Consider the following 25,274-nt stretch of genomic DNA (forward strand, 5'->3'; position numbering starts at 1 on the left):
TTAAATAATAAAAGAAGGAAATTTCCCTGCAGTGAAGACTAGAGTCCCATAGTTGAAAGGCTGCATTGAGTATCAAGCAGGGTAAATGATTGGAGACAATTCTTTCATATCAGAAATGCTGTATTTTAGTTTGAGGACAAACCAAAGGCCTTTTCAAACATATAAGGACTCAGAGGTTATGCTTTACCTATCCTATTTTATTGGTATTGTACAAAAAATGAAAAATCCAAAATACAAGGAGGGATAGGATTAAAATAAAATGTGTGCAAAAAATGAGTAACACTCATTGAAAATCTAGCTATTTGATTGTTTGTAAAGTTTAATGCTATAAAGAATCCATATGGAAGGGGAGAGACTTAATGTTTAATAAATTTTTTATGAAAACTCCAGATTATTTCATATAAACAGTGGGAAGAAAGTATATAACCTTATTAATAACCACTTTAAGACACTTAAAAAGAACTAGGATCAAGTGAAAAACATGAAATAAAAAAGAAGAAATCATTGTAAATAGAAAACTTAACATGGAATAGGTTCATGGGGCACCTGGGTGGTTAGTTGGTTAAGCGTCCAACTTCAGCTCAGGTCATGGTCTCATGGTTCGTGAGTTCGAGCCCCGCATTGGGCTCTGTGCTGACAGCTCAGTCTGGAGCCTGGTTCGTATTCTGTGTCGCCCTCTTTCCCTCTCTACCCCTTGCCTGCTCCACTCTGTTTCTCTCTCTCTCTCTCTCTCTTTCTCTCAAAGAAAAGATGGAATGTATTCAAATATGACAGTAATCACAGGAAATGTCAAAGAATTAGGAAGTTTTATAGTCTGGTTACTGAGATATACTCATATATTATGATGACCTAAAAAGAATGAAATAAGAGCAGCAGAAATGCCAATATTCTCGAAGGCAAATAGGATTGAATTTGAAGACCATTAAATGGGGGAAGAAAGGAGTATTTTGTATTATTCTAGTTTTAACCCACCAAAAAGACAATAGCCTTTTTATAGAGCACAAGCAATCATCAATATGTATAGAACAAAAACTATTAGTAATAAGGAGAGAAATTGATGAACTGTACATTGTGGGAGAATTCAACATGCCTCTTTCAGGAATTGAGAGATAGGAAGAGGAAGTAACCAAATTGTAATTAAGAGAATTTGGATATCAAAATTACTGAACTTTCACATAGTGACATATATACATCTTTGAATGGTGCCCATAGAACCTATCTTCCATGTCATTTCAGTTTTCAGTTTTACTGATAAGAAATTATGTATGGACTTCATTTGTTAACTTTTATTTTCCTCTGTATTTAGGCTTATTTTCTCTTTGTATTCCTTGTATTGTTGCTTAGTTTCATGTTTTCCTTTTTAATCAGGCTTACCTAAGATTTGTCTGTTTTATTGATGTTTTTAATGAGCTTTTGTTTTCACAGATCAGATCTATCATGCCTTCTCTGTTATTTCTGCTTTTAATTTGATCAATTTTGATCTCTCCTGTACTTATGATTCATTTTGACTTTTTGAGTTAGCTTTGTAGGTTGAATGCTTAGTAACTTTTTAATCTTTTGTGTTTTCTGCTTGCATATAAAAATATAAATTTTATTTTGGAATTGCTTTAGCCACATTGTATAGGCTTTGATATCAAGTATTACATTGTTGTTCATTTAAAAATAATATGCAATGTCAATTTTGATTTCTGTTTTGAGTGAAGAATTATTTAAAAGTATGTTTTTAAATTTCCAACTGTTAAAAATAAAAATCATGGCTTATTGGAATCTCTACTCAGCTCTTCCCGGGCTGAATCTGGTGTTACCTTGAGCCAGGAAAGGGTTAGACACTTTCTAGACTACTTCACCAGGGGAAGCATCAAACAATTAAATAAACTAAAATTTTAGTCTTATTTTTAATAATTACAATGTTTTTCCTCATTGTCTTTTATTTCCTTTAGTCTTACTGCTCTGATCCAAACCTCGTGTTAGATTTGAAGAACCTCATTGTGCTTTTTGCTGACACACTTCAGGTTTGTGACTGCTGTTTACATAAAGTTTTCTAGATTAGTATTCATCCGATGTAAACCTTTTTATCATCTATCTAAGCTTGAATAAATGCCTTTTAGTTTCAGTTATGTTTCTTCTTTCCTAAACTAGATCTTTTGATCTTTTTATAATAGTAACCTTGACCAATTTATATCCTCATCAATAGTTCCAATCCCCATTTTTTGCTTAGAGCAAGTCAATTAATTGAATCTGCTTCCATGTCATTCCAGTTTTCAGTTTCATTGATAAGAGATTATGTAGGGAATTCATTTGCAGCTTTTATTTTCACTACCTTAGTTTTTTAAAATGTCCTTAATTCAGATACAGTGCCTGAGTGACTTGGGAGTTTCTTTCTTTCTTTTTTTTTTTTAGTTTATTTATTTATTTTTGAAGACAGAAACAGTATGAGTGGGGAGGGGCAGAGAGAGAGGGAGGCACAGAATCCCAAGCAGGCTCCACACTGTCAACACAGAGCCTGATGCAGAGCTCAGACTCATGAACCATGAGATCATGACCTGAGCTGAAACCAAGAGTTGGACGCTTAACTGACTGAGCCACCCAGGCACCCCGATTTTGGAGTTAACTACCATCTTGAGTGACAGTTGTTGATTTGAAGCATGTTCATTATCCAATAGCATTAGAAGTGGGTGATCTATCAAATTTCTCTCCCTACTCCTGAAGTTTGCTAAAGGTATAGGAGTAGTTTCAGGGAGAACTTAGCTGACATTGTACCAGTATATATTGATTTTAATTTTCATCTTTTTAATTTTTTTCTGACTGGCTTAAATATTTTGGTATGTATCTTTTAATTCTTGAGATAATGTCCCTAGACATTAAATGGGAAGGAATCAGGCTGCTGTCTTGTTTTCATTTAAATCTTTGACCAGAGAATAATATCTTTCAGTGGCTGATTTCTTTCATGTTGCTAAAAAAAAATCACCTTATGAAGCTGTTTTCTTATTTTGTTTCAGGTGTATGGTTTTCCTGTGAATCAGCTGTTTGACATGCTGTTAGAAATCAGAGATCAATATAGTGAAACTCTGCTGAAGAAGTGGGCAGGTATTTTCAGGTGAGAAATTATGTGTAGTCGTGTGTGTGTGCGTGTGTGTGCTAGTGTATGTACACACGTGTTTATACATAAGACTTCTCGATACACTAAGCAATGAGTATGTGTGGCTTATTTTATCATAGCTGTGATCCAGGTTATGATTCAGAATTCAAGCAAATTGAAGAGATGTCCCAAATAAAGTTCCCAAGATATCTGGTCTCAGTGTATTATGTCTAGTGTGTGGAGAGCCCCCGAACCCCATATTGGCTTCCCCCCCCCCTTGAATACCATCCAAATCATCTTGAGTCTTCTTAATTTATTTTTTGGTTTTCCCTTTGAGAAATTTTCTTTCTCTTTGAGGTGTTTCTCATGCCTACTATATAGCTCACTTGTATGGTGGTAGCTATTGAACCCCTTTGAATAATTTAGGCTTTTTTGGAACCCTTTTTGATGACTTATTCAGGTGGTTCCTCAAATTCTTCCTTCTCTGCATAAAGAGATGAGGTGTGTTACAATCCAGTGTTTGAAACATGTTATTTAAATAGTTACTGCATCATGAATACACCTTGCATTCACAAATATCTCCTTGGACTATTTTCTTGGCACACAACTACATCAGATCACTTGAATTTCTTCTTGTTTTGAACTTTTATTCCCTTATTTAATGTGGTCTTCCAGCTTATTGCAGTACTCTGTTCCCAGATACGCTTACCCTGTTTTTAAATGTTTCTAGCTTTAAGAAATTACATTTTCCCTTTAATCTTACTAATGGTACAATTGTATTTAGGGGAGGATTATGTCTCTATGAACCTTGAAAATTAATAACGTGTGATATATCCATGGTATTAAGAGTGTCTGATCTGATCCCTTCAGTAAATTTGGTTTTGATTTTTGTAGTTTGGTTTCTGCTTTTAGAGAACTTCCAGTCTAGTTAAGGAATCAGTTCCTCTGGATGAAGTTCGTCCTTAATACAGAATAGTAGATGAGGTAAATGAACATAATTTGGATTTAGAAGAAGAAGAAGTTACTTTTGTTTATCTGCCAGTTTTGAACGTTAGACTAGAAGATCTAATACAGGATTAAATACCATAATCAAGTGTATTTGTTTTAAAAAAAAAAAAGAAGAACAAATGAAACCTCTTTCCTTTCTCCAGAGCACACACACCCTTTTGTTGTTTACTACCCACTTGCTCTATAGCTTCTACATGTTGCTGTAAAATTTTGTCTCATCTGTAAATCTCAGATCCTGTGAGATCATGTTCATAATGGTGTTCCCTCTGTTTCAGACTATAGTTTTCTTTCTGTCTTCCGTCAAGGGTATTTTTACCTGAAAGACACAGTTTCATTGTAGAAAGAATAGAATAGGGACAAGAAAACATTCCTTTTGGTGGTTTATGTATACAACTGTTTGAGTTTACCTGGAAATGACGTGTTATTACTACAGCGATTAACCAGCCCACCTTCCTTCATTTTCTTTCTAGAAGCATACTTGATTCTGACAACTACAGTCCTATACCAGTGACAAGTGAAGACATGTATAAAAAGGTGGTAGGACAGTTCCCGTTCCAAGACCTAGAGCTGGAAAAGGTAAGAACAAAGGTCAAAGTAACACTCGCTGTTTGACCTGGCATACTCTCAGAGTTTTCATTTTATCCGTTTCATTGAAGGCATTACCTCCGATTCAGTGCATTAGAGCTCTAGAAATACCTTCAGAGAATGATACTGTTTGAAAATCAGTAGATGGATTCGGGGTCCAGTCACCTCTGAAGTGTTAAGGGTATTGCTGGACATGTTCCAATCTGGTTTACACTTTGCAATACTTACTGTTATCATACTCTCAGGATGTTTTCTCCCCCACACATACAATAAAAAGTACCCTGTGATATATAATATGTATTTCTATTGGTATATAACTCAACAGTGCATTGAGTCATATATATATTGCCATGATAATGACACCAAAATAGTTCCATCAGCCCCGAGTCCCCTCGTGCTGCTCCTTTTTATTATTTTATTAGAAAACAATGTTTTTTAATGTTTATTTTTTGAGAGAGAGAGAGACTGAACACCAGCAGGGGAGGTGCAGAGAGAGAGAGGGAGACACAGAATCTGAAGCAGGCTCCAGACTCTGAGCTGTGACCACAGAGCCCGACACAGGGCTCAGAATCACAGATTGCGAGATCATGACCTGAGCTGAAGTCAGATGCTTAACCAACTGAGCCACCCAGGTGTCTCATGCTGCTCCTTAAATCAGTTCCTCCCAACCCTAACCACTAGCCTTCGGCAACCAATTGGATTGCTGTCCATCTACTTTTGCCTTTTCCAGATTGCCATATAGATGGAATCATGCAGTAGGTAACCTTTGAGTCTGGCTTCTTTCCTTTAGCATGATGCTTTTGAGATGCGTCTAAGTTAGTATATGTAGCAATAATCCATTGCTTTTTATTGCTGAATATTTACCACAGGTTTTTTTGTTTTTTTTTTTTAAGCCCTTCATGTGTTGAAAGACATTTGAATTGTTTTTTAGTTAAATTTATATCTTACTCTTTTTCATGTCAGGAAACTTTTGGAAACACTTTCTTAAATTTGAGGTTGTTAAGTAGACAGTTTGCAATGTGGAAGAAAATTCCTTTTGCATTTTAATTAATTTCTGTGTAGCTTCAACATATGTTAGCTTGTGACTTACTTTCATTAATTCTTGCATTTACAGCAACCATTTCCAAAAAAATTTCCTTTCTCTGAATTTGTGCCAAAAGTTTACAACCAAATTAAGGAATTTATCTATGCCTGCCTGAAGTTTTCGGAAGATCTTCACCTTAGGTATGGTACGAAACAGTGGAAATGTTGCAGATACTGAGATTGTGACTCCTATGTGCATAAATATTCTGAAAACCTTTTCAGCTGGTTATGAAAGTCTTAATGTTAGCCCTTCACAGCACGGTACTGCTATATTTATAAAGTCATGGTAAAAGGAAAAGTTGGAAACTTGTGAATGATTTGTTTTTGTTTATATTACTTAGCTTATTTTCTATTTTCATTATAAATTTGCATTTCAGTACTTTTTATTAGTAAGAAGTCAATAGAAAGTAGCATATTAATTGATGAAATTTTAAGGCCACTAGGGGAGTAGCAAGTAAAATCCTTTGGAAATATCCTTCCTTCCAAGTATCGTCTGGACTTGTTAAAGATATCCATATCTCTTTTAAATTATTTGGCGAACATATTCTGAACCTGTTTATGCAGCAGATATATCCTGTTTACTGAGACTGCAGAAGTAAAAGATACAGTTCTTTGCCCACAGATATTGTCGGTATCTGCTGAGGGTGTTAGGCATGAAAATATACCATGGCGAGTGTTGAAATATGTTTAGTTTATTTGCAAAACACCTGGAAGACTACTTAATTCATCTTAAAGAATTTGAGGGAGAATAATCGTCATGATTGGCTTTCTAAAAGAGCCTCCTCCCCTCAGTGAATGATACCACCATTCGCCCAAACCAGAAATCTAAGAATCATTTCAACTCCTTGTTTTCTATTAAAAACTATTTTACCTAAAAACAGGGTTTCAAGCATTGGTCTAATTTTCGTAAACTCTTTACAAATATATTAAAAATGTCTATAAAATTCAAAATAGTACTAATCTATGAGGTACTAGAAAGTATAATCCATTTTTCAGAGGAAGAAAGTGAGGCAGAGAGAGGTTATGTAGCTTTATCGAGGTCACACAAGATTAAGTGGTTAAGCCATGGTCAAATCTGATCAGCATCAGCTTCAACAAAACAATTATTGCCATGTTTACAATTCTTACCCTTTGGCCTCACTGTGTTAGTATTTTACATGCATAATCTCAGATAATTGTCACAGTGTTTCTTGCAGATAAATGGAAGGCAGTGCCCATTTGTAAATGAGCCTCTGGAAAACTAATTGGTGACAAAATTATATTGATTGTTGTTTGTTTGTTTTCAGCTCTTTTTTCCTTAAAGCTTTCTCTTCCCAGTGTGGCTGCTTTCATTCACACTGTAGTTATAATTGACTCGGGCCATTTTAATAGTCTCATTAATTGTTCTTATCTGTCTAACTTTGCATTCCCAACTATCTGTCCTTTCTCCTCATTCTTTTCTGTATGTTCCCTAGAGGGGTTTTTCTAAAATCAAATCTTATCATTTGATTTACTTTACTCTGCTCACCTTTCCAAGGATTCCTCATGACCTTTAGCGTAAAGCTCAGACTCTAGCCTGAGGGACTTACCTATCTGCCTCCTCCCTCGTCCCTTGACCTAGTCTCCCTGGTAGCCTTCCGGATTCGTATCTATCCAGTGCTAATATCTGTGTCACTCCGTGCTTCAGTCCTAACAACCTGTTTGGTGTTTTCTGATCATAATATGCTATTTTAGACTTGACCTTCCTCCTGACTCTGTCTCTACTTAAAGTCATCTTTTCTGTGTTAGTGCTCCCAACTAGCTTCTAACCATCCTTCAAGGTTCATTATAAGCCTTTAATGAATGGAGCCATTCTGACCACCTCCATCCCTAATGGAGTTGGTCTACTCATGCCTTTGTGCTCTTTCTGTACCTTATGAATACTGTTGATCCAAGCTGCTCACAGATTTGATTGCTCTACTTGTATCTGTGTGTTCCTGTATGCATTAGCCTGTAGGCTCCTTTGTTTATTTACTGGTTTATTCCCCTAAATTATAGGTACTTTGTTATTTGTCAGGTGGTGCTTGGTAGTGAGGACATTAAGATGCTGAAAATCTAGTCCCTGTCTTTAAGGAGTGTGTAATCTGAGGAACTGAACAATTGGTGATAAGCACAATCACGGAGAGACAGAGCAGCAACATAGGATCCAAACATGGAGACTAATTAAGGATGTTAGAAAAGGCCTCTTGAAGGGTAGAAACACTTAATGTTTTGTTCAGCACACCATCTCTTGCACCAGCTCAGTCAATTAAAAAAACAAACAAACAAAAAGAATGACTGGATGGAATGTATGGCATGCCAAGGAATTTTTCAAAATAAACATAATTGGAAAATAGTTTGGGTAACTTGTTTGATAATCATTCTTATTAATTAAAAAATGAAGCATGAAGTTTGCATAGTTCATTTGTTCTTTTCTCTGAAAATGAGGTTGATTTCATGGAAATGAGATTATCTTTGGAAGTTATAAACTAAAAGTTGTTTACCCCTTAAGGCCCATCCTCCCTACCACTACCACCAAATGCGTTAATAACGGTATTAGGTATGTTACCATATAGAAAATATTGCAAGTTCATTGCATAGTGATTCTGTCCTGTTTTGGAGGAAAGGCAATATGGTAAAGGGATAACGTTGAGTAAATTGTTCAGAAGTCTTTTTCTTGCTTGAATATATCAAGCTTTTGCCTAAAAACTCCCTTTGTGATGTTTAACATTGACAATTAAAAATAAATATTCAGGGGCTCCTGGGTGGCTCAGTCAGTTGATCATCCCACTCTTGATTTTGGCTCAGGTCATGATCCCAGGGTCATGGTATTGAACCCCACGTAAGGCTCATTTCTGAGTGTGGAGCCTGCTTGGGATTCTCTCTTTCTCTCTCTCCCCCTGCCCCTCTCCCTTGCTTACATTCTCCCTCCCTCTAAAATAATTTTAAAAAATTCAGTTTGGGAGGATTTTACAGCTGCCTTTATTCTTTGGTTTACATTTTCCTTATTTTCTAGGCTACTTTTACCTTCTAACCTAGAGTGACAGAGACCACTTTGACAATCATAGGTCTAATATGGGATATAAAATAAGATGTAGGGGCACCTGGGTGGCTCAGTTGGTGAAGCATCTGACTCCTGATTTTGGCTCAAGTCATGATCTCACAGTTCATGGGATTGAGATCTGTGCCCACACATAGAGCCTGCTTGGGATTCTCTCTCTCTCCCTCTTTCTCTGGCCCTCCCTCACTCACACATATGCATGCACACACTCTCTTTCTAAAAATAAATAAATAAACATTAAAAATATTTATAAAAACAGTTCTCTTAAACACAAGGCTCTTAAAACAAGAAAATCTGCTGTACTGACATTTTTATGAAGGTTTAAGGATAATAATTCTCTTAAGTCAAACTTATTTTTTCCTGTAAGACTTTCTTTCCCCTTTTACATTGGACAGAGGGTGCTGAGTAACATTAGAAATACTGAATTATATGAATTCTCAGGACACAAAACTCTGTTTAAAAGACAATTCTTTTTAAAATAAGCAAAGAAATGACATTTCTTTGGTAACATAATGTTCTAGCACTTGCACTGGACTTAAAAAGTGAAATACACACACGTGTGTGGACACACACGCACACAGATTCTTTTAAGTTATAAAATTAGATCTATGTAAAGAATTTAGGAGATAGAGAATAGTCCAAAGAAGAAAAAACTTGACTCAACTTTAGCACATAGTGATAACCACTCTTTATATATGGGAAATCTTTTTCTTTTAGTTGTTCTTCCATGTGAATAGGAATGTGTCTTTCATAGGAATGTCCTATGTGCACATGCATAGGACTTTTTTTTTTTTTTTTATTTCTAGGAGAGAGAGAGAGAGAGCGTGAGCAGGGGAGGGTCAGAGAGAGAGACAGAGATACAGACTCTGAAACAGCCTCCAGACTCTGAGCTGGCAGTCAGCACAGAGCCCGACGCGGGGCTCGAACCCACGAACCAAGAGATCATGACCTAAGAGAAAGTCGGACGCTTAACCGACTAAGCCACCCAGGCGCCCCAGGACTTTTTTTTTTTTTTTAGGCAAATTACTGTGAGATACTTCTTCTATTTACAGTATAGAAAGCTGGAAAGAGTATTGCTTCCTCCTTAACAATGAACAAAACAAAACAGTTAAACTACAAAATGAAACCTTTTTTGGAACCCATCAGACAGCTGAAGTTACAGGGTGACCAACTGCCCTGAAATGTAAGGTAGGGTAGAGGCTAGCCCCTCTAAGGAGAGTGACAGGATGCACAGATTTCCTTACCTGTGGCAGATCAAGAAAGAAAGGTGTAGATACCATACAAGTGAGAAGGAGGAAATCAATCAAAGCCTTAATGAATTACTAACACCTTATTGGAGCTAGCATGTTAGTAAAGGACCTCTTGTCCCAGATCCGGAATTTACATTCACTCATGTGTTCTTTTCCATGGACCTCATTTGGGTGCCCTTGAGAATGATCGGGAGTTGAATAAGAGAGAGAACCATCCATGATATTGCAGGTGTGGAGAAACGGGATCAGCCACTGCCGTGAGAAAGGCAGGAAGCCCTACCCCCGTGGTTTGGACCCTTCACTTACACAGATCAAGAACTGCATCACTGGAGAAAGGACAAGAAACTCTGTGTCTCTGCAGGGCACAGGAAAGGAGCCATACTTTGTATAGGAAGGACTGAAGAAAAACAATCTTTTTACCCCTGGAACAGTCCTGTGCCTAGGATCTTATACCGATACTAGTAGAGGGCTTCTACCACTGGGGGGAGGGGGCAGAAAACTGTGGTAGACGCACTGGGGATACAAAGCAGAGTTAGCCACCACTTAAAGGATGGCAGGGACCTTGAGCAAGCTCCACTTCTGAACACCAGGCACACAGGGCCTCCCTATGACTGAAGCTGGCCAGGACAACAGAGAAAGTCCATTGATCTCTGTTAACAGTTTAGCAATGACTAAATAACAAATAACTAAATAACAAGTGGCAGCAATCTAGCACTGATTGTTGGGCAAGAATGTAGAGAAAGATCCATTCTATATCATAGGCACACAGGTATAACTGAAAGCTGTAGGTGGTACAGAAACTTGAAAAACGTTCTGGGACCCCAGCACCCACAACAGTCCCATGCAATTATGAGGAGTCAAAATCGGTGAAGCACTGAAGGTGACTGTGGGAACAGCAAATCCCAAGCCCAGTTCGACTCCTGCTTATGCAAATGGCCCAACCGGAGGAGAACACGGTCATTTCCAAGTATAAATACTGTTATCTCTGCCACTAATGTTTTACATGATATCCAGTCTTCAATAGAAAAGGTGAAGCATGCAAACAAGCAATTAAAAACAACTCGATTGTCAAGGGACAATGAAATCAACAAACAAGACTCTGATGACCCAGATGATAGAACTTTTAAAGTTAGAGACATTAAAATACCACATGCATGAATAGATAGGGACTTTTGGCAGAGAAATGGACATTTTTAGAAAGAGTCAAAATGCTTGAAATAAGAAACTGATTTAGAGATGAAGACTTCCTTGGAGAGGCTCATCAGTAGACTTGCCACAGCTGAAGTAAGAAGCCAACGAACTTGAAGATAGGTCAACGGAAGACCTGAACTGACACACAAAGAGAAAAAAAGGTGAAAGAAATAAAGTGCCCAAGATCTGTGAGACCGTTACAAATAGTATAATTGAGGGGCCAAGAAGAAGATAAAGAGAAAAAGGGAAAAAATATTTTAAGAGATAATGGCTAAGAGCATTCCAAAAATAATAAGACATCAAACCAGAGATTTTGTTTTCAAGATTTTGAGAACCCCGTTAAGATAAACAGCAAAACAAGAGCAACAAAGGAAGCAAAGAAAAATACTTAAATGCATCGTAGTCAAATAAGTGAAAGTAAAAACTAACATAATGCCTTAAAGACATTTAGAAAAAGCTGCTATATGTAGGTGTAATGAAAAGCATTACAGCAGACTTGTCCGAAGCTATGCAAACCAGAAACAGTGGAGTGACATGCTTAAACTAATCCGAAAAACAAGTCAAGCAAGAATCCTATAGACAGCAGAATAACTTTTGGAAACAAAGTGAATTTTTTTTAGCCAGACAAAAACTGAGATAATTCATTGCCAATGGACGTGTGTAGTCTTTCTGCAGCCATGAAATAAAAAATTCTTTACATAGAAGGAGTGTATGGGATAGAAACTTATACACATTAAGAGACAAATGACGAAATAAAGGGTGTTGGGAATGGTGAAAACTAATTTTTTTCCTTTGTTTTTTTTTTTTTTAAATGTTGTATTTATTTCTAGGAGAGAGAGAGAGACAGCGTGAGCAGGGGAGGGTCAGAGAAAGAGGGAGTCACAGACTGAAACAGGCTCCAGGCTCTGAGCTGGCAGTCAGCACAGAGCCCGACGCAGGGCTCGAACCCAGGAACCGCGAGATCATGACCTAAGCGAAAGTCGGATGCTTAACCAACTAAGCCACCCAGGCACCCCTTTCCTTTGTTTTTAAGTGCTCATTTTTTTAGGTTGTACATGATTTTTTTAAGGCAAAGAAGTGTGATAATTTAATATACATGTACATTATGAAACAATACAATGACTTTTAATTAACATATCTATCACTTTACATAGTTACCATTTTTTGTGTGTTTGCTTTATAATTCCCTTCTTCCCCCTCATCTGTCTCTTTCTCCCTTGTTCCCGCCCTAGTTGTTTCTCTCTATATATGTATCTCTGTGTGTGTGTGTCGTATTATAAGCCCTATGGTTTCTATTAATTTTGATTACTTGGTTAGCGTATTGTCTGTTCTCCCTCTATAATTATCATCATTTTCTTTTTATAATAAGTAATAATTTGCATTTATGTTGAAATACTTTGAGACTATGCATTCTGTTAGTTGTCACATGTTCTTCACTTCTCTCCCTCTTACAGTATCCATTAATAATTCTTGCCTAGGGGTGCCTGGGTGGCTCAGTCAGTTGGGCCTCTGACTTCAGGGTATCCAACTCTGACTCAGGTCATGATGTCGCTGCTCATGAGTTCGAGCCCCGCATCTGGCTCTGTGCTGATAGCTCAGAGCCTGAAGCCTACTTTCAATTCTGTGTCTCCCTTTCTCTCTGCCCTTCTCCCACTCTGTCTCTTTCTTTCAAAAATAAATAAACCTTAAAAAGTTTTTTAAAATAAAAACAATTCTTGCCTGGATAAGTTTTTACTCTGATAATTACTTGTTATGATTTTTAATTAATTTATGATTTCTTACTTCCTTGTATAAGTATTACTTGGCATTCTATTTTAAGAGGACCTTCCTTGCTCCCTATCTTCTGTCTGTCTGTCTGTCTGTCTGTCATCTATAATCAGCTAAGACTCATGGATTCTTACTTAATTCAGTTGGTTCACTCCTTTACTATCTTTATTCATTTTGTTGCCAAATTGTCCCAGATGTAGGTAGTGTTAACCATGTCACACTAACATTCCTAGTGCATTTCTGTCACATTTTGGGACATTTCCTTACTTAACCACAGTATCATTGATTTCTCCAGGGAGCCCACTTCCTTTATTGTTGAGTGGTATCTTGAAAATAAGATCTGGTCATGTGTCTGTTTTAAAATGTGGCATTTTGAATCAACAAACAGTTGCTTATTGACTTTTTATACAATCTAATTGGAGTGTACCTTAATGAATTTAGTGATGTGGCTGAATTTAAGCTTTCCATCTTGCTATTATTTTCCTATTTATCTCATTCATTATTTTGCTCACCTTTTCATGTTTTCCTTCCTTCTTGATTAGTTTCTTTTTTTTAGTATTATGATTTATTTTCCTATGGCTTTACTTGAGTATAGCTTTTTTTTTTTTTCAATTGTTTATGTGGTTGTTGTGGGGATTACAATGTACACTGTTTTTTAAAAATTTTTAATGTTTTTTAATTTATTTTTGAGAGAGAGAAGACAGCATGAGCAGGGCAGGGTCAGAGAGAGAGGGAGACCCAGAACCTTACAATGTACACTGTTAATTTATCACAGTTTACCTTGAATAATATTATATCATTTTGCATGTCCACAGTATAAAATAATTTATCTTCTCCCTTCCTTTTTTGGTGCTGTTGCCACATATTTCACTTATACACATGCTTTTAACCCTAAAATATTATGTGTTTGAACATTTAATAGTATTTTAAAATTCAAAGAAAAAAAATCTATATTTGTTTATTTTTACCCACCACATATTTACCATTTTCAGGCCTTCTCATTCTTTCCTACATATCGAGGTTACCCTTTGACATCATCTTCCTTCAACATGAAAAATTTTCTTTCAGCATTTCCTTAGGGTATATCTGCTGGTGTGGCATTTTCTTGGCTTTAAAAAATATTTCTAAACTACTTTAAAATAAGTTAAAAATTATTCTAAAAGTATTTTTATCACCTGTGTTTTCAAAATATATTTTCTAAGACATGGACTTCTAGGTTGATAGTCTAAAGAGGTCATACTACTGTCTGCTTCCATTGTTTTCTGAAGAGAAATAGCCCATCATTATTCTTGTTTTTCTTCTGAATGTATTGTCTTTCCACAGTTGTTTTTAAGATTTTCTTTTTATCTTTGGGCTTTACAATTTGACTCTGATATTTTTTTAAACCTTATTCATTATTATTTCTGAGAGAGAGAGAGAGAGACAGAGCATAAACGGGAAGGAGCAGAGAGAGAGGGAGACACAGAATTGGAAACAGGCTCCAGGCTCTGAGCTGTCAGCACAGAGGCCAAAGCAGGGCTCAAACTCACAAACTGTGAGATCATGACCAGAGCCAAAGTCGGACGCTTAACTCACTGAATCACCTAGGTGTCCCTTGACTCTGATGTTCTTTTTTTTTTTTTTTTTTTAATTTTTTTAATGTTTTGTTTATTTCTAGGAGAGAGAGAGACAGCGTGAACAGGGGAGGGTCAGAGAGAGAGGGAATCACAGACTGAAACAGGCTCCAGGCTCTGAGCTGGCAGTCAGCACAGAGCCCGACGCGGGGCTCGAACCCATAAACCGCGAGATCATGACCTAAGCGAAAGTCGGACGCTTAACCGACTAAGCCACCCAGGCGCCCCGACTCTGAAGTTCTTAAACGCTGTTTTATTTGTGTTAATTTTGTGTGGGAGGCACTAAAGCTCTTGGATCCATGGGTTGAAATATTTTGTCATGTTTGGAGATTATTTTGCCAATATGTCCTTAAATATGCCTCTTTTCTCATTCTTTTTCTTCTCCTACCATTCCTAGCTGCTTGATAGATCATTCAGATTTCATAATAACTTGAGGGAGCTCATGTGAGTCTCAGTTTTAATTAGTTTCAAATTACTTCTGATTTCAAATGATATTGCAGAATCTTTGTCCAGAAGACCAACTCTGAAATTCCAGAGCTTATCTCTGATCTTAACAGAATTTGAACTGGGCTGGTTTCTTCATCAGTTAGTTTCTTCTCTCTTTTGGATTGAGTTTCTGTAGCCCTGAAAACAGAATTTGCAAGATCTGTCTCTAATTTCTAGCACTGTCTTCACCATTTCTTTCTTCTTTTCTTTCTTCCTTTCCTTCCTCCCTCCCTCCCTCCCTCCGTCCCTCCCTCCCTCCCTTCCTTCCTTCCTTCCTTCCTTCCTTCCTTCCTTCCTTCCTTCCTTCCCTCCTTCCTTCCTTCCAACTGCTTATTTTTCTTGGTGGGAAGGGGGAGATTGAGTGGAGGAGGGGCAGAGACAGAGAAAGGGAAAGAGAGAGAATCCCAAGCAGGCTCCATGCTCAGTGAGGACCCAATAGGGACCTTGGTCTCACATTATGAGATCATGACCTGAGCCCAGATCAAGAGTGGGATGCTTAATTGACTAAGCTACACAAGTGCCCTTCCCTCACTTTTTTTTAGTTTATTTATTTATTTTGAGAGAGAGTGAGAGAGAGCACACATGTGCAGAAGCAGGGGAGGGGCAGAGGGAGATGGGGGAGAGAGAGAACCCCAAGCAGGCCCCTCATCATCAGCATGGTGCCTGACGTGGGAACCAAACCCACAAAGTGCGAGACCATGACCTGAGCCGAAATCAAGAGTCAGAAGTACAATTGACCAAGCCACTCAGGCACCCCCTCCCTCACCATTTTTTATGAAGCAGAATTCTTGTAAGGGAGAATTATTGCATCCATTTATTTATTTTTGTTTCGGGGCTCTCCAGGATTCCAAACTGTCATAGCAGCCCATACACTTAATGGTTTGGCTAATTTCTCTTCATCTCACCAAAGCCTTTCAGCCTCTGACTGTTTAAGTCCTATATCCATCTGTACCCAAGTTAGGCAAATGGCCTCAGGTATGAAAGTAACTGCTACCCTTTGCTCAAAGACTTGTCATGGTATGCAGTTCAGTTCAGGTATACATTTATGTATGTATGTTGACATTGAAGGAAAATTTAGCTTTTAGATTAGACCTGACTTTTTTGTTGTGATGAAGGTAGTGGTGGTCTTTCTTGATCTTCTAACTCATATCTGAATGTGGAAATTCTGCTAGATCTTCTTTTTGGTTTGTTTCTTTGTTTTTTTAATGTTTATTTCTTTTTCAGAGAGAATGAGAGAGGAGAGAGAGAGAGACAGAGAGAGAGAAAACACAAGTGGGCGAGGGGCAGAGAGAGAGAGAGAGACACAGAATCTAAAGCAGGCTCCAGGCTCTGAGCTGTCATCACAGACCCCAATGCAAGGCTTGAAATCACGAACTGTGAGATCATAACCTGAGCCAAAATCAGATGCTTATCCAGACTGAGCCACCCATGCGCCCCAGTCTTCTTAAACCATAATAGAGATATGTAATAGGTACAGAATATCATGAGAGTGATTAATATCAGGGGTACTAGATTACTTTAGATACCTGTATTAATCATTTTTATAGCAACCTATACTCACTTGTAGCTCGTATTACAATTGACCTGATGTAATTATTAGTTTAATATATGAAGGCAAGAACCATGACTAATTTGTTCATTTACCATTTTGATCTCATTACTCCACCAACACAATGCCCAGCACTTCATATATTTGTAGAATGAAGTATTTCAGTTCAGTAATAATTATGAAAAGGTTAGCAGTGGGCCAGTGGTCAATTAAATGTATCTTTACGTGGACGTTATGAAAACATTTTGATGTATCATTTTTCCTGATTATGTCCTTTCATTCTATAGTCATATTTAGTTTTGACATTTTTCTGTTTTCCACATAGCATGTTAATATACCTTGCCTATATATTTAGAATTATAAGATTTTTAATCTGATTATACTAAGCCTCTGATTTTCTTCTCTAGAAAGAGAAATGGATGAGATTAAATTTATGATCATTGTCCACAAGCAGTAAATTTACAAAGAAATCACAAATCTCGATTTATAATTATTTCTTGATGTTTATAAAATAGAATTTCTACATTAACCTTATCATTGAAGAAATATTTGTCTTAAAAGCATATCTTTTAGAGAAAGCCATCTTGGGTGATATTTTCAGGGGCTCATGGAGGATGTATAGGTCTAGAATTTAGTTTATTGGTTGCAGGACTGTTTTCTTTTTTCAAACTTTACATATAAATACAGATAGCTACTGAATCACTTTCTTTATGTTTATTTTCCTTTACTGTGTATAAAATGTCATTATTGGGGTGTGTGACTGGCTCAATTGGTAAAGCATGCGACTCTTGAGCTCAGGGTTGTGAGTTTACTTGGAAAAAAAACACCAAAAAATAAGGACTTAATAATGTTCATTGGATTAAAAATGAGTGAATAAACTCAAAAAAAGGAAAATGTCTTTATTCATCATTTTGGGTATGGTAAGGATTATAAGACACTTATGCATAATTAAACTACTAGCCTAAACACTTATTTTGGAATCAGAGCTAAATAGACTTTATATGAAAGAAGACCATACAGCTGCAGAGATAACTTTTCTTAGGGGCCATTACCAGCAATAAGCTGTACACAATTAGTTCAGGAAGCTAACAGAGGGACCAGTTTGGAAAATTATTAATATTAACAATCTGTGAAGGAATTTGGAAGTATGGGAGAAATAATGGTTTCAGGATGAGGAATCATGCTGGGTAACTGTTTATTGACTCTGAGAGACAGTTTATCATAGTGTTTAAATGCTATGGGCTTTAGCGCTAGATGGCCTGTGTTAAAATCCTTTTTGTGCTGTTTACTTACTGTGTGACCTTGAAGAAGTTACTTAACTTCTCTGAGCCTTCATTTCCTCATCTGTAAAGTAGAAATAATAATAAAAGTACTTTGTATCATTGGTGTGAAGGTTAAAAGAATTTTATTTATTTATTTTAAATGTTTATTTATTTTTGAGAGAGAGAACATGAATGGGGGAGGAGCATAGAGAGGGAGAGAGAGAGAATGTCAAGCAGGCTCCACCCTGTCAACACAAAGCCCAACGAGGAGCTCGATGTCATGAACTGTGAGATCATGACTTGAGCCAAAATCAAGGGTCAGATGCTTACCTGACTGAATCACCCAGGACCCCTGATTATCATCATCAGAAGTGCTACTGATGCCTTGTCTGTCGCCAGAGTAATCCTGCTACCTGGTATGACTTACTCTTGGTAATTCTTTTTCAGCTCAACTGAAGTCGATGACATGATTCGTAAATCTACAAACCTGTTGCTGACCAGGACTCTGAGCAACTCTCTGCAGAATGTCATTAAAAGGAAGAATATTGGACTTACTGAGGTAAAGCTGCTCTTAATGGAGGCAGCCAAGGCACTATGTGAACAGATATCCTAAGCTCTGGGGCCTGTGTGTGAGTTAATTATAACTTTCGCTATGGTCCATCCTGTTCCTACTGATGGGTTCCTAATGGTGAAAGTGCAAAACAAATCATTTGTGTTTCTCTTTTGTTCCCTTGGAGAAAATCTATTACATTTTGAAAAGTCACTTTCTGTCTCTCTCTTTCTCATTATTTTCAGTAGCCTAACTGGTTTTCCTTTCTGAGGTCATTGGGATACATTTGTATTATTTGCCATCAATTATATAAAAACAAAATTGTCGGTTGAAGAATACAGTCTATGTCAGGTACCTCTCTGAATGAAAGACGGTTCGAATACAACATGCAATATGAAACCGTGTGTTGTCTGCATCAGTCACGGATGCCAAGGATATTGGCACTTGTGGTCCTTGGTTAGTGTTAGACTTGGATTTTGGTTCACCTCCTGTATGTGAATGGTCCTTACTCTTTATCAGCATGTGAGTCTGGGGATCTGGGACTGAGGAAATGTGGGGGAGAGGCAATCGTCACATTTCTGGGGGAACTTACAGAATCTCACAAAGCAAAGACGGAGATTACACACGTGTTGAGAACAGTATCTTGGCAAACTGAAGATTTGGCACATTGGCGTGCAGTCCTAAAATTTAGAAAGATGCGAAGTTTCCTTTCTCTTGGAAACTCAGGATTGCATGGGAGCGTCAACCTGCCGTTTTATGGGAATTATATTGCCAAAACCGAGAGCTTGGAGGAATTTTTTTCACAGGGAAAAGGAAAGGCTGTTGGCCATCTGTTTTACTCGTAGAGGTGGTGTAGTTTGAACGTCCGTTGCTCTAGGAAAAATTGACATTTTCGGATATACACTGTCAAAGATCATGGTGAAAATTCAGCAAATGGTTAATGAAACTGACTCATCGGTAAAGACAGCTGGAAGCCCGGTGAACGTCTCCTGACTTTGGAACGCTTGCCTCTTTCCCTGTGTGAAGATTTTAAACTGTTATAATGTGGAACTTTGGCAGTTTTTGAGTTCCGCTTATAACAAACTTTTTTTTGTAATTGAAAGTTACATTTGACGTTATTTAGGACAGTTCCCTCATTTTGCAGAGCTTCCTTTCTGTTGCTTGGTATAAAATATTGGGTTTTTTCTTTATGTCTGGGCATAGGGTAAGTTCTTTTCATCATCAGGAAGGCTGAGGAACAGGAATGTGGGGTGAAGTGGAGTGGAAAGTAGGAAGTCCTCCTCCTTCTGTTCTCCTTATGTGGATCCCAGCTAGGATAGGAAGTTGGTTATTTATTCCTTGAGCTCTCTCTGTGTCCTGACTTTTGATACAGGTTTTCTTATGCCATTTAGCAGTCTCTTAAAACATTTTAAACAGCTTAGAAGGAACGTGGTGTGACAGAAACAGCTTTGGCCTCAGAAGTCTCCTGAGTTTAGTTGTGGCCATGCCATTGATTTCCTGTGACATCTTAAGAGAAAGACCTAACTTCTCAGTTCTTCTGTTTTCCTTACTCCATTGACCTTTGCAAAGGCCCTGCACAGATCAGGTCAGGATAGGAAGAAGCAGCAGAAGATAATCAAAGTAACTATATTTTAGTTTTTGACACTATGTCAGTGAGTACTAAATATTATTCCCAAGTCATTGACTCTTTCTAGGTAATAATGTACTTCCATTATCATTATCTTGGCATGGAAGTGAAGGAATATCTACACACATTTATTTATTTTGGCTATTATGGTCATATGTATACATATAGACAAATACATACCCAGTGATTTTTATCCCCAGTTATTCTAAGTAAACCTTAGAATAATTATATTGCTCACCTTTGGAAAGAGAAGATATTATATCCTCCTTAACAGGTAACTAAAGTGAGTTCACAGCTGCACTCATCATGACACTAGGTAACATTTGTCGAACAGTTTGTGTTCTTCAAAGTCTATTCACAAATACCATCTCATTTATAGTGCAATGACATGTGAAGCTGGCTGCGCATGTGTTATTATCCCTATTTTATAGAAAGCATGATTAAAGTTCAGTGAGATTGCCCGAGGTTATATAGTTAACAAAATGATAGAAACGAGACCTAAGTCTGGGCTGTTTTTTCCCAAACTTAATTCACTTTTACCATAATGTACTGCCTTCCATACTGATTTAATTATTTCATCATAACAAAGGGACTTTTATAAGAAGTCCATAGTAATAGCGAAATTGTTCTAGGTGGAGATAATCTTGTGTCAGCGAGCACATATCCATTCAAGCAATAGGCGTGTTATGAAACTAACTGAATCCTATTTCCGGTTGTCAGACAATTCCTTCAGGACTTGAGTTCCTATAAGCTAATGTCTGTCTGCCTGTCTCATTTGAATTTGCATGGTATCTCATTTCTTCTTTTTTCTGTCTATGTGCTCTCTCCTTTCATCTTTTTCCCCCCAGTACACTGGCTTTCTTTCTTATGTCATTGCTTCTTTGCTTCCCCCACGTTGACTCCGCTCGACATTACCTTTCAGTTCTCACTGTAACTTGCATGCTTTGCACTCTCAGACCTTATGTGACTATCGCTGTTCAGTGAGCAGGTATAGCTGTCTTCCTCAGGTTGCTTCTTTCTTCCAGGTCTGTGGGAAGAAAGTCAGCTGAACAGTGATTAAGAGTGTGCATCCTAAGGCAGACTGCCTGGGTTCCAATTCTGCCTAGGTTCTCTTCCCTTAATAAATGTGTTCTTGGGAACATATGGTTTGTCGGGTTGTTGTGGGAATTGGATGAACATGTGAAGTGCTTGGAACAGTACCTAGTATGTAGTAAATACTCAGTGTATGTTACCTGGTGTTGTTGAGAAAGAGGTCTGGCCAGGTATGAGAAAGAGGTCTGGCCAGGTAAACAACGATTGCCAAGTTTAGTACAGGAATGCAGTGTTTTCAACCAAGAGAAGTTAGAAGATTATAACAAATGTTCTGTTGAGATACATAACTTGCTTATTGACTTTACGATATTTATTGCATACCTGATGTGTTTAACAGGCACTTATCTAAGCTGTTCAGATAAATAAGTGAACAACAAGAAGAACAACAACAGAGATCCTTGCTTACATTCCCGTGGCAGAAAACATAACAAATAACCAGGAAAATAAACAGTAAATCATCTAGCATGATAGAAGGAAGTGAATTCGATGAAGGGAAAGGAAGGAACCCGTGTTAAGGAAATCAGGAGTCTGGTGGAGGTTCAAGGTTGGTCTTATTAAAAAGAGCAGCATCTTGATGTTGAGTTATTGTTTCAAGGGCAAAGAGCATTGTTGGCAGAGGTTAGAGCAAAGGTCTGAAGATAATTAAGTTCCTGGTTACTTCAGGGAATACTAAGGAAGCTAGGAAGGCTAGAGTGGAGTAAGAAAGGGGAAGAGAAGCAGGAGGTTAGACTACAAAAGTGTCAGGGGGTTGTGATAGGGCCACTGTAGAGAGTTTGGCTTTTATTTTGAGTGAAGAGGGAAGTGATTGCAGGCATTCAATCAGTAGTACTATGTGCCATATTTCAAAGGATATCACATCAAATCATATCACATTGATTGCTGCATTGGAAATAAACTGGAGGGTGTAAACAGGGAGACTGGTTAGGAAGCTATGACAGTAACGAAGCAACATTTGATGGCCACATGGGTGGTAGCCATGGAGGTAGTAACAGGTGATTGGATTTGGAGTTTAGGGTCAGCACGCTTTCTCGATGATTGGATGTGAAGGGAGAGAAAAGCAAGGAGTTGAAGATAACTCCAAGATGTCTTAATTTGAGCAGATGGAAGGTTGTATATACCATGCACTATGATGTCAAAACTTTAGGTAGAGCTGGGGTTAGGGTGGAGGATATTGGGAATTTGATTTTAGACAAACTTAATATGTAGTGTTTATTATATGCACAGTTTGTGATATTGAGTAAGCAGTTGTATATATGAGTTTGGTGTTTAAAAAAGAGGTTTGGCCTGGAGATAAAAAAAAATGGGAGATTATAGATAATATTTATCGCCACCTAATTGGATAATATGACTAAAGGAACTTGTAAAGATGGAGAAGAGAAGATGAAGGACTGAACCCTTGGGCACTCCATTATTAAGGAGTCAGGAAAAAGAGGAACACACAAATGAGACCGGGAAGGAGTCCCTAGAGAATTGGGGTGGGGGGGGGAAGCAAAACAAGAACAGCTACAGGAGTATGGTGTCTTGGACACCAAATGAAAAAAGTGTATCAAGGAGGAGGGAGTGGTCAGTTATGACAAATATTGATGATAATAGATCAGAGTAGATGAAAATTAAGAATTATTATGGGACTTAGCAATCTTGGAGTACGTCAGTAACCTCAGTAAGACCGTTTTTAATAGAATGATGACAGGAGGCTCCTGACCAAGTAGGTTGAAAAGAGACTGGGTCCTGTACAGAAGAATTTCAAATAATGTATATAGATATTACCCCTTTGAGAAGGTGGAGCTTAGCTCCCAACCCTTGCATGTAGGTTGTGCTTATGACTTAATGTAAAAAGTAGGGTATGGAAGGAGGGGAAAAGTTACTTTACAGTGAAGAAACCTGACATATACTACCTCAGTTAGGTGATCAAGGTTAACATCATCATTGATAAGTGATATTGATAGCATGTACCTTTGATAGGAGGTGATGAGAAGGCATCAGTTATCTTTCTTCCAAAACCCATGACCCCAGTCTAACCATGAAAAAAACATGAAACAAACCCAAACTGAAGGACATTCTACAAAATACCGGACCATTACTCCTCAAAACTGGTAGGATCATCAAAGACAAGTAAAGTCTAAGAAACTGTCACAGACCAGAGGAGGCTAAGTGGACAGGACAGCTTAATGTCATGTGGTATCTTAGACGAGATCCTGAAAAAGACAAAACATGAGGGAGGCAAACTAGGGAAATCTGGATAAAATGTGTTGTTCAGTTCCTGGTAATATACCATCGTTGGTTCTTTAGTTGTGGCAAATGTCCCAAAGGATTGGAAGATGTTAACAGTAGGAGGAACTGGGCATGGAACCCTTGGAAACTCTTTGAAACGATTTTGTAAATATAAAACTGTTTTACAATAAGGTGTTGACTCAAATTGCACCATTTAAAGAATGAGAAGAGTGGAATTGGAGACAATAAGGAGAAGACAGCTCTCGCAGGGAATTTTGTTAGAAAGGTAAGCAAGGAAATGAGGTGGTAATTGGCAGGGGAAGTGAATTAAGCAAACGGTTGTTTTTGTTTTTGCTTTTCATGTTTATTTGTTTTTGAGACAGAGAGAGACAGAGCGTGAGTGGGAGAGGGCCAGAGAGAGAAGGAGACACAGAATCTGAAGCAGGCTCTGGGCTCCAAACTGTCAGCACAGAGCCCGATGCGGGGCTTGAACCCAGAACTGTGAGATCATGACCTGAGCTGAAGTCGGATGCTTAACCAACTGAGCCACCCAGGCACCCCTTGTTTTGTTCTTTAATAAGGAGATGTAATAGCCTGTTATTTCTGATGAGGATGTTGCAATGGAAAGCAGAAAGTTGATGATGTAGGAGAAAAAGGGAATATTTGGAGTAATGCCCTCGAGTAGGAGAGAGGATGTAGATGCTGATGCACAAGCAGAGGGATTGGCTTTGGGTGGTGGAAAGGTCATCTCTGGTAACAGATGAGACTCAGAGTATGTGGACGCAGATGGTGGTGGCTGGGTATACTTTGTGGTGGCACACTCCAAATGCTCCATTTGCTCAGTGAAAGATGCATCTTCAGCTGAAAGTGGAGATTAGGGCAAATGTTGGGGTTGAAGCAGAGAGAAACTATATCTGGGGGTATGGAAAAGAGATTTGGTTGATGCTGGATAATGTTATTTTGTAGCATTAAGTGCCCTCTCTCGCTAATGGATACGAGTTAAGTGAGACTAGTCAGAATGGTTGTAGATTTTCTTAAGCCATATTTAACGGTAGATATGTCAAGTGAGTTCATATCAATAATAGCTCTTAGGAATTTGGTATATATTACATTCAGTACTTTATTATATATATGTGATAATTTGTAATATACTGATTACATTCAGTACTTTATTATATATATGTGATAATTTGTAATATACTGATTATTTCTTTGGTATGACATTGGTGCTATTATCTCAATTTTAAGACGATGAGAGATCTTAACTTTGCCTAAGGCCACACAACCAGTAAGGAGTTTGGAAATAAGATTTGAGACAGGTTTTGAAATACAAAAATTGTCTTTTAAACATAAGATTTGAAATAGCGTTTGAAATAAGATTTTCTTTGTTCTAAACCTTTTCTTTTGTACTACAGTAATTTAAAAACATCAGTATCATGAAGAGAAAGGAAATAAACCACCGGTTAATATTAATCTCAGAATATCAGGGAATTAGTCACATCAGAAAGTTTTAAGATAAATCAAAAGACATCTTCTTTATGAAGAATGAATTGATACGCAGGCTTAATATATCAACTGGATTAAATTATATTTATTATAGATAATATAAATAATATAACTTCGCTTTATTTAAATCTCCACTCAAATGTCGTTTCCTTAAGGAACCCTTCCTTGACCACCTATCTGAGCCCTACCATCACCGTGACTCTTGCTACTTGACATTATGCTGTATGTTTATGTGAGTATGTGGTTACTCTAATCTCCACAAGGCCAGGGACCTGGTCTGTCTTATGTATAATTACGTACAGCTATATTCTCATTCCTTGGTACATAGGAGTTCTTAACTGATGAAAGAGAGAAGAA

The 25,274-nt window shown here is 37.6% G+C and overlaps 1 protein-coding gene across 3 annotated transcripts in view; it reads left to right on the top strand.

Annotated features, from left to right (window-relative positions):
* The window catches only part of EXOC6B (exocyst complex component 6B), a 604,485-nt gene that overhangs the window by 319,712 nt on the left and 259,499 nt on the right, over positions 1–25,274 (top strand). For all 3 annotated transcript variants that reach the window (XM_039256882.1, XM_039256883.1, XM_039256884.1), the window contains exons 12-16: positions 1,941–2,012; positions 3,000–3,097; positions 4,558–4,663; positions 5,787–5,896; positions 18,379–18,490. In XM_039256882.1, the coding sequence (XP_039112813.1) occupies positions 1,941–2,012; positions 3,000–3,097; positions 4,558–4,663; positions 5,787–5,896; positions 18,379–18,490 (498 nt within the window). The remainder of the gene's footprint in view (positions 1–1,940; positions 2,013–2,999; positions 3,098–4,557; positions 4,664–5,786; positions 5,897–18,378; positions 18,491–25,274) is intronic.

Source organism: Hyaena hyaena, unplaced genomic scaffold (genome assembly GCF_003009895.1).
Source record: "Hyaena hyaena isolate Hyena2069 unplaced genomic scaffold, ASM300989v1 scaffold_591, whole genome shotgun sequence".
Classification (NCBI taxonomy): Eukaryota; Metazoa; Chordata; class Mammalia; order Carnivora; family Hyaenidae; genus Hyaena; species Hyaena hyaena.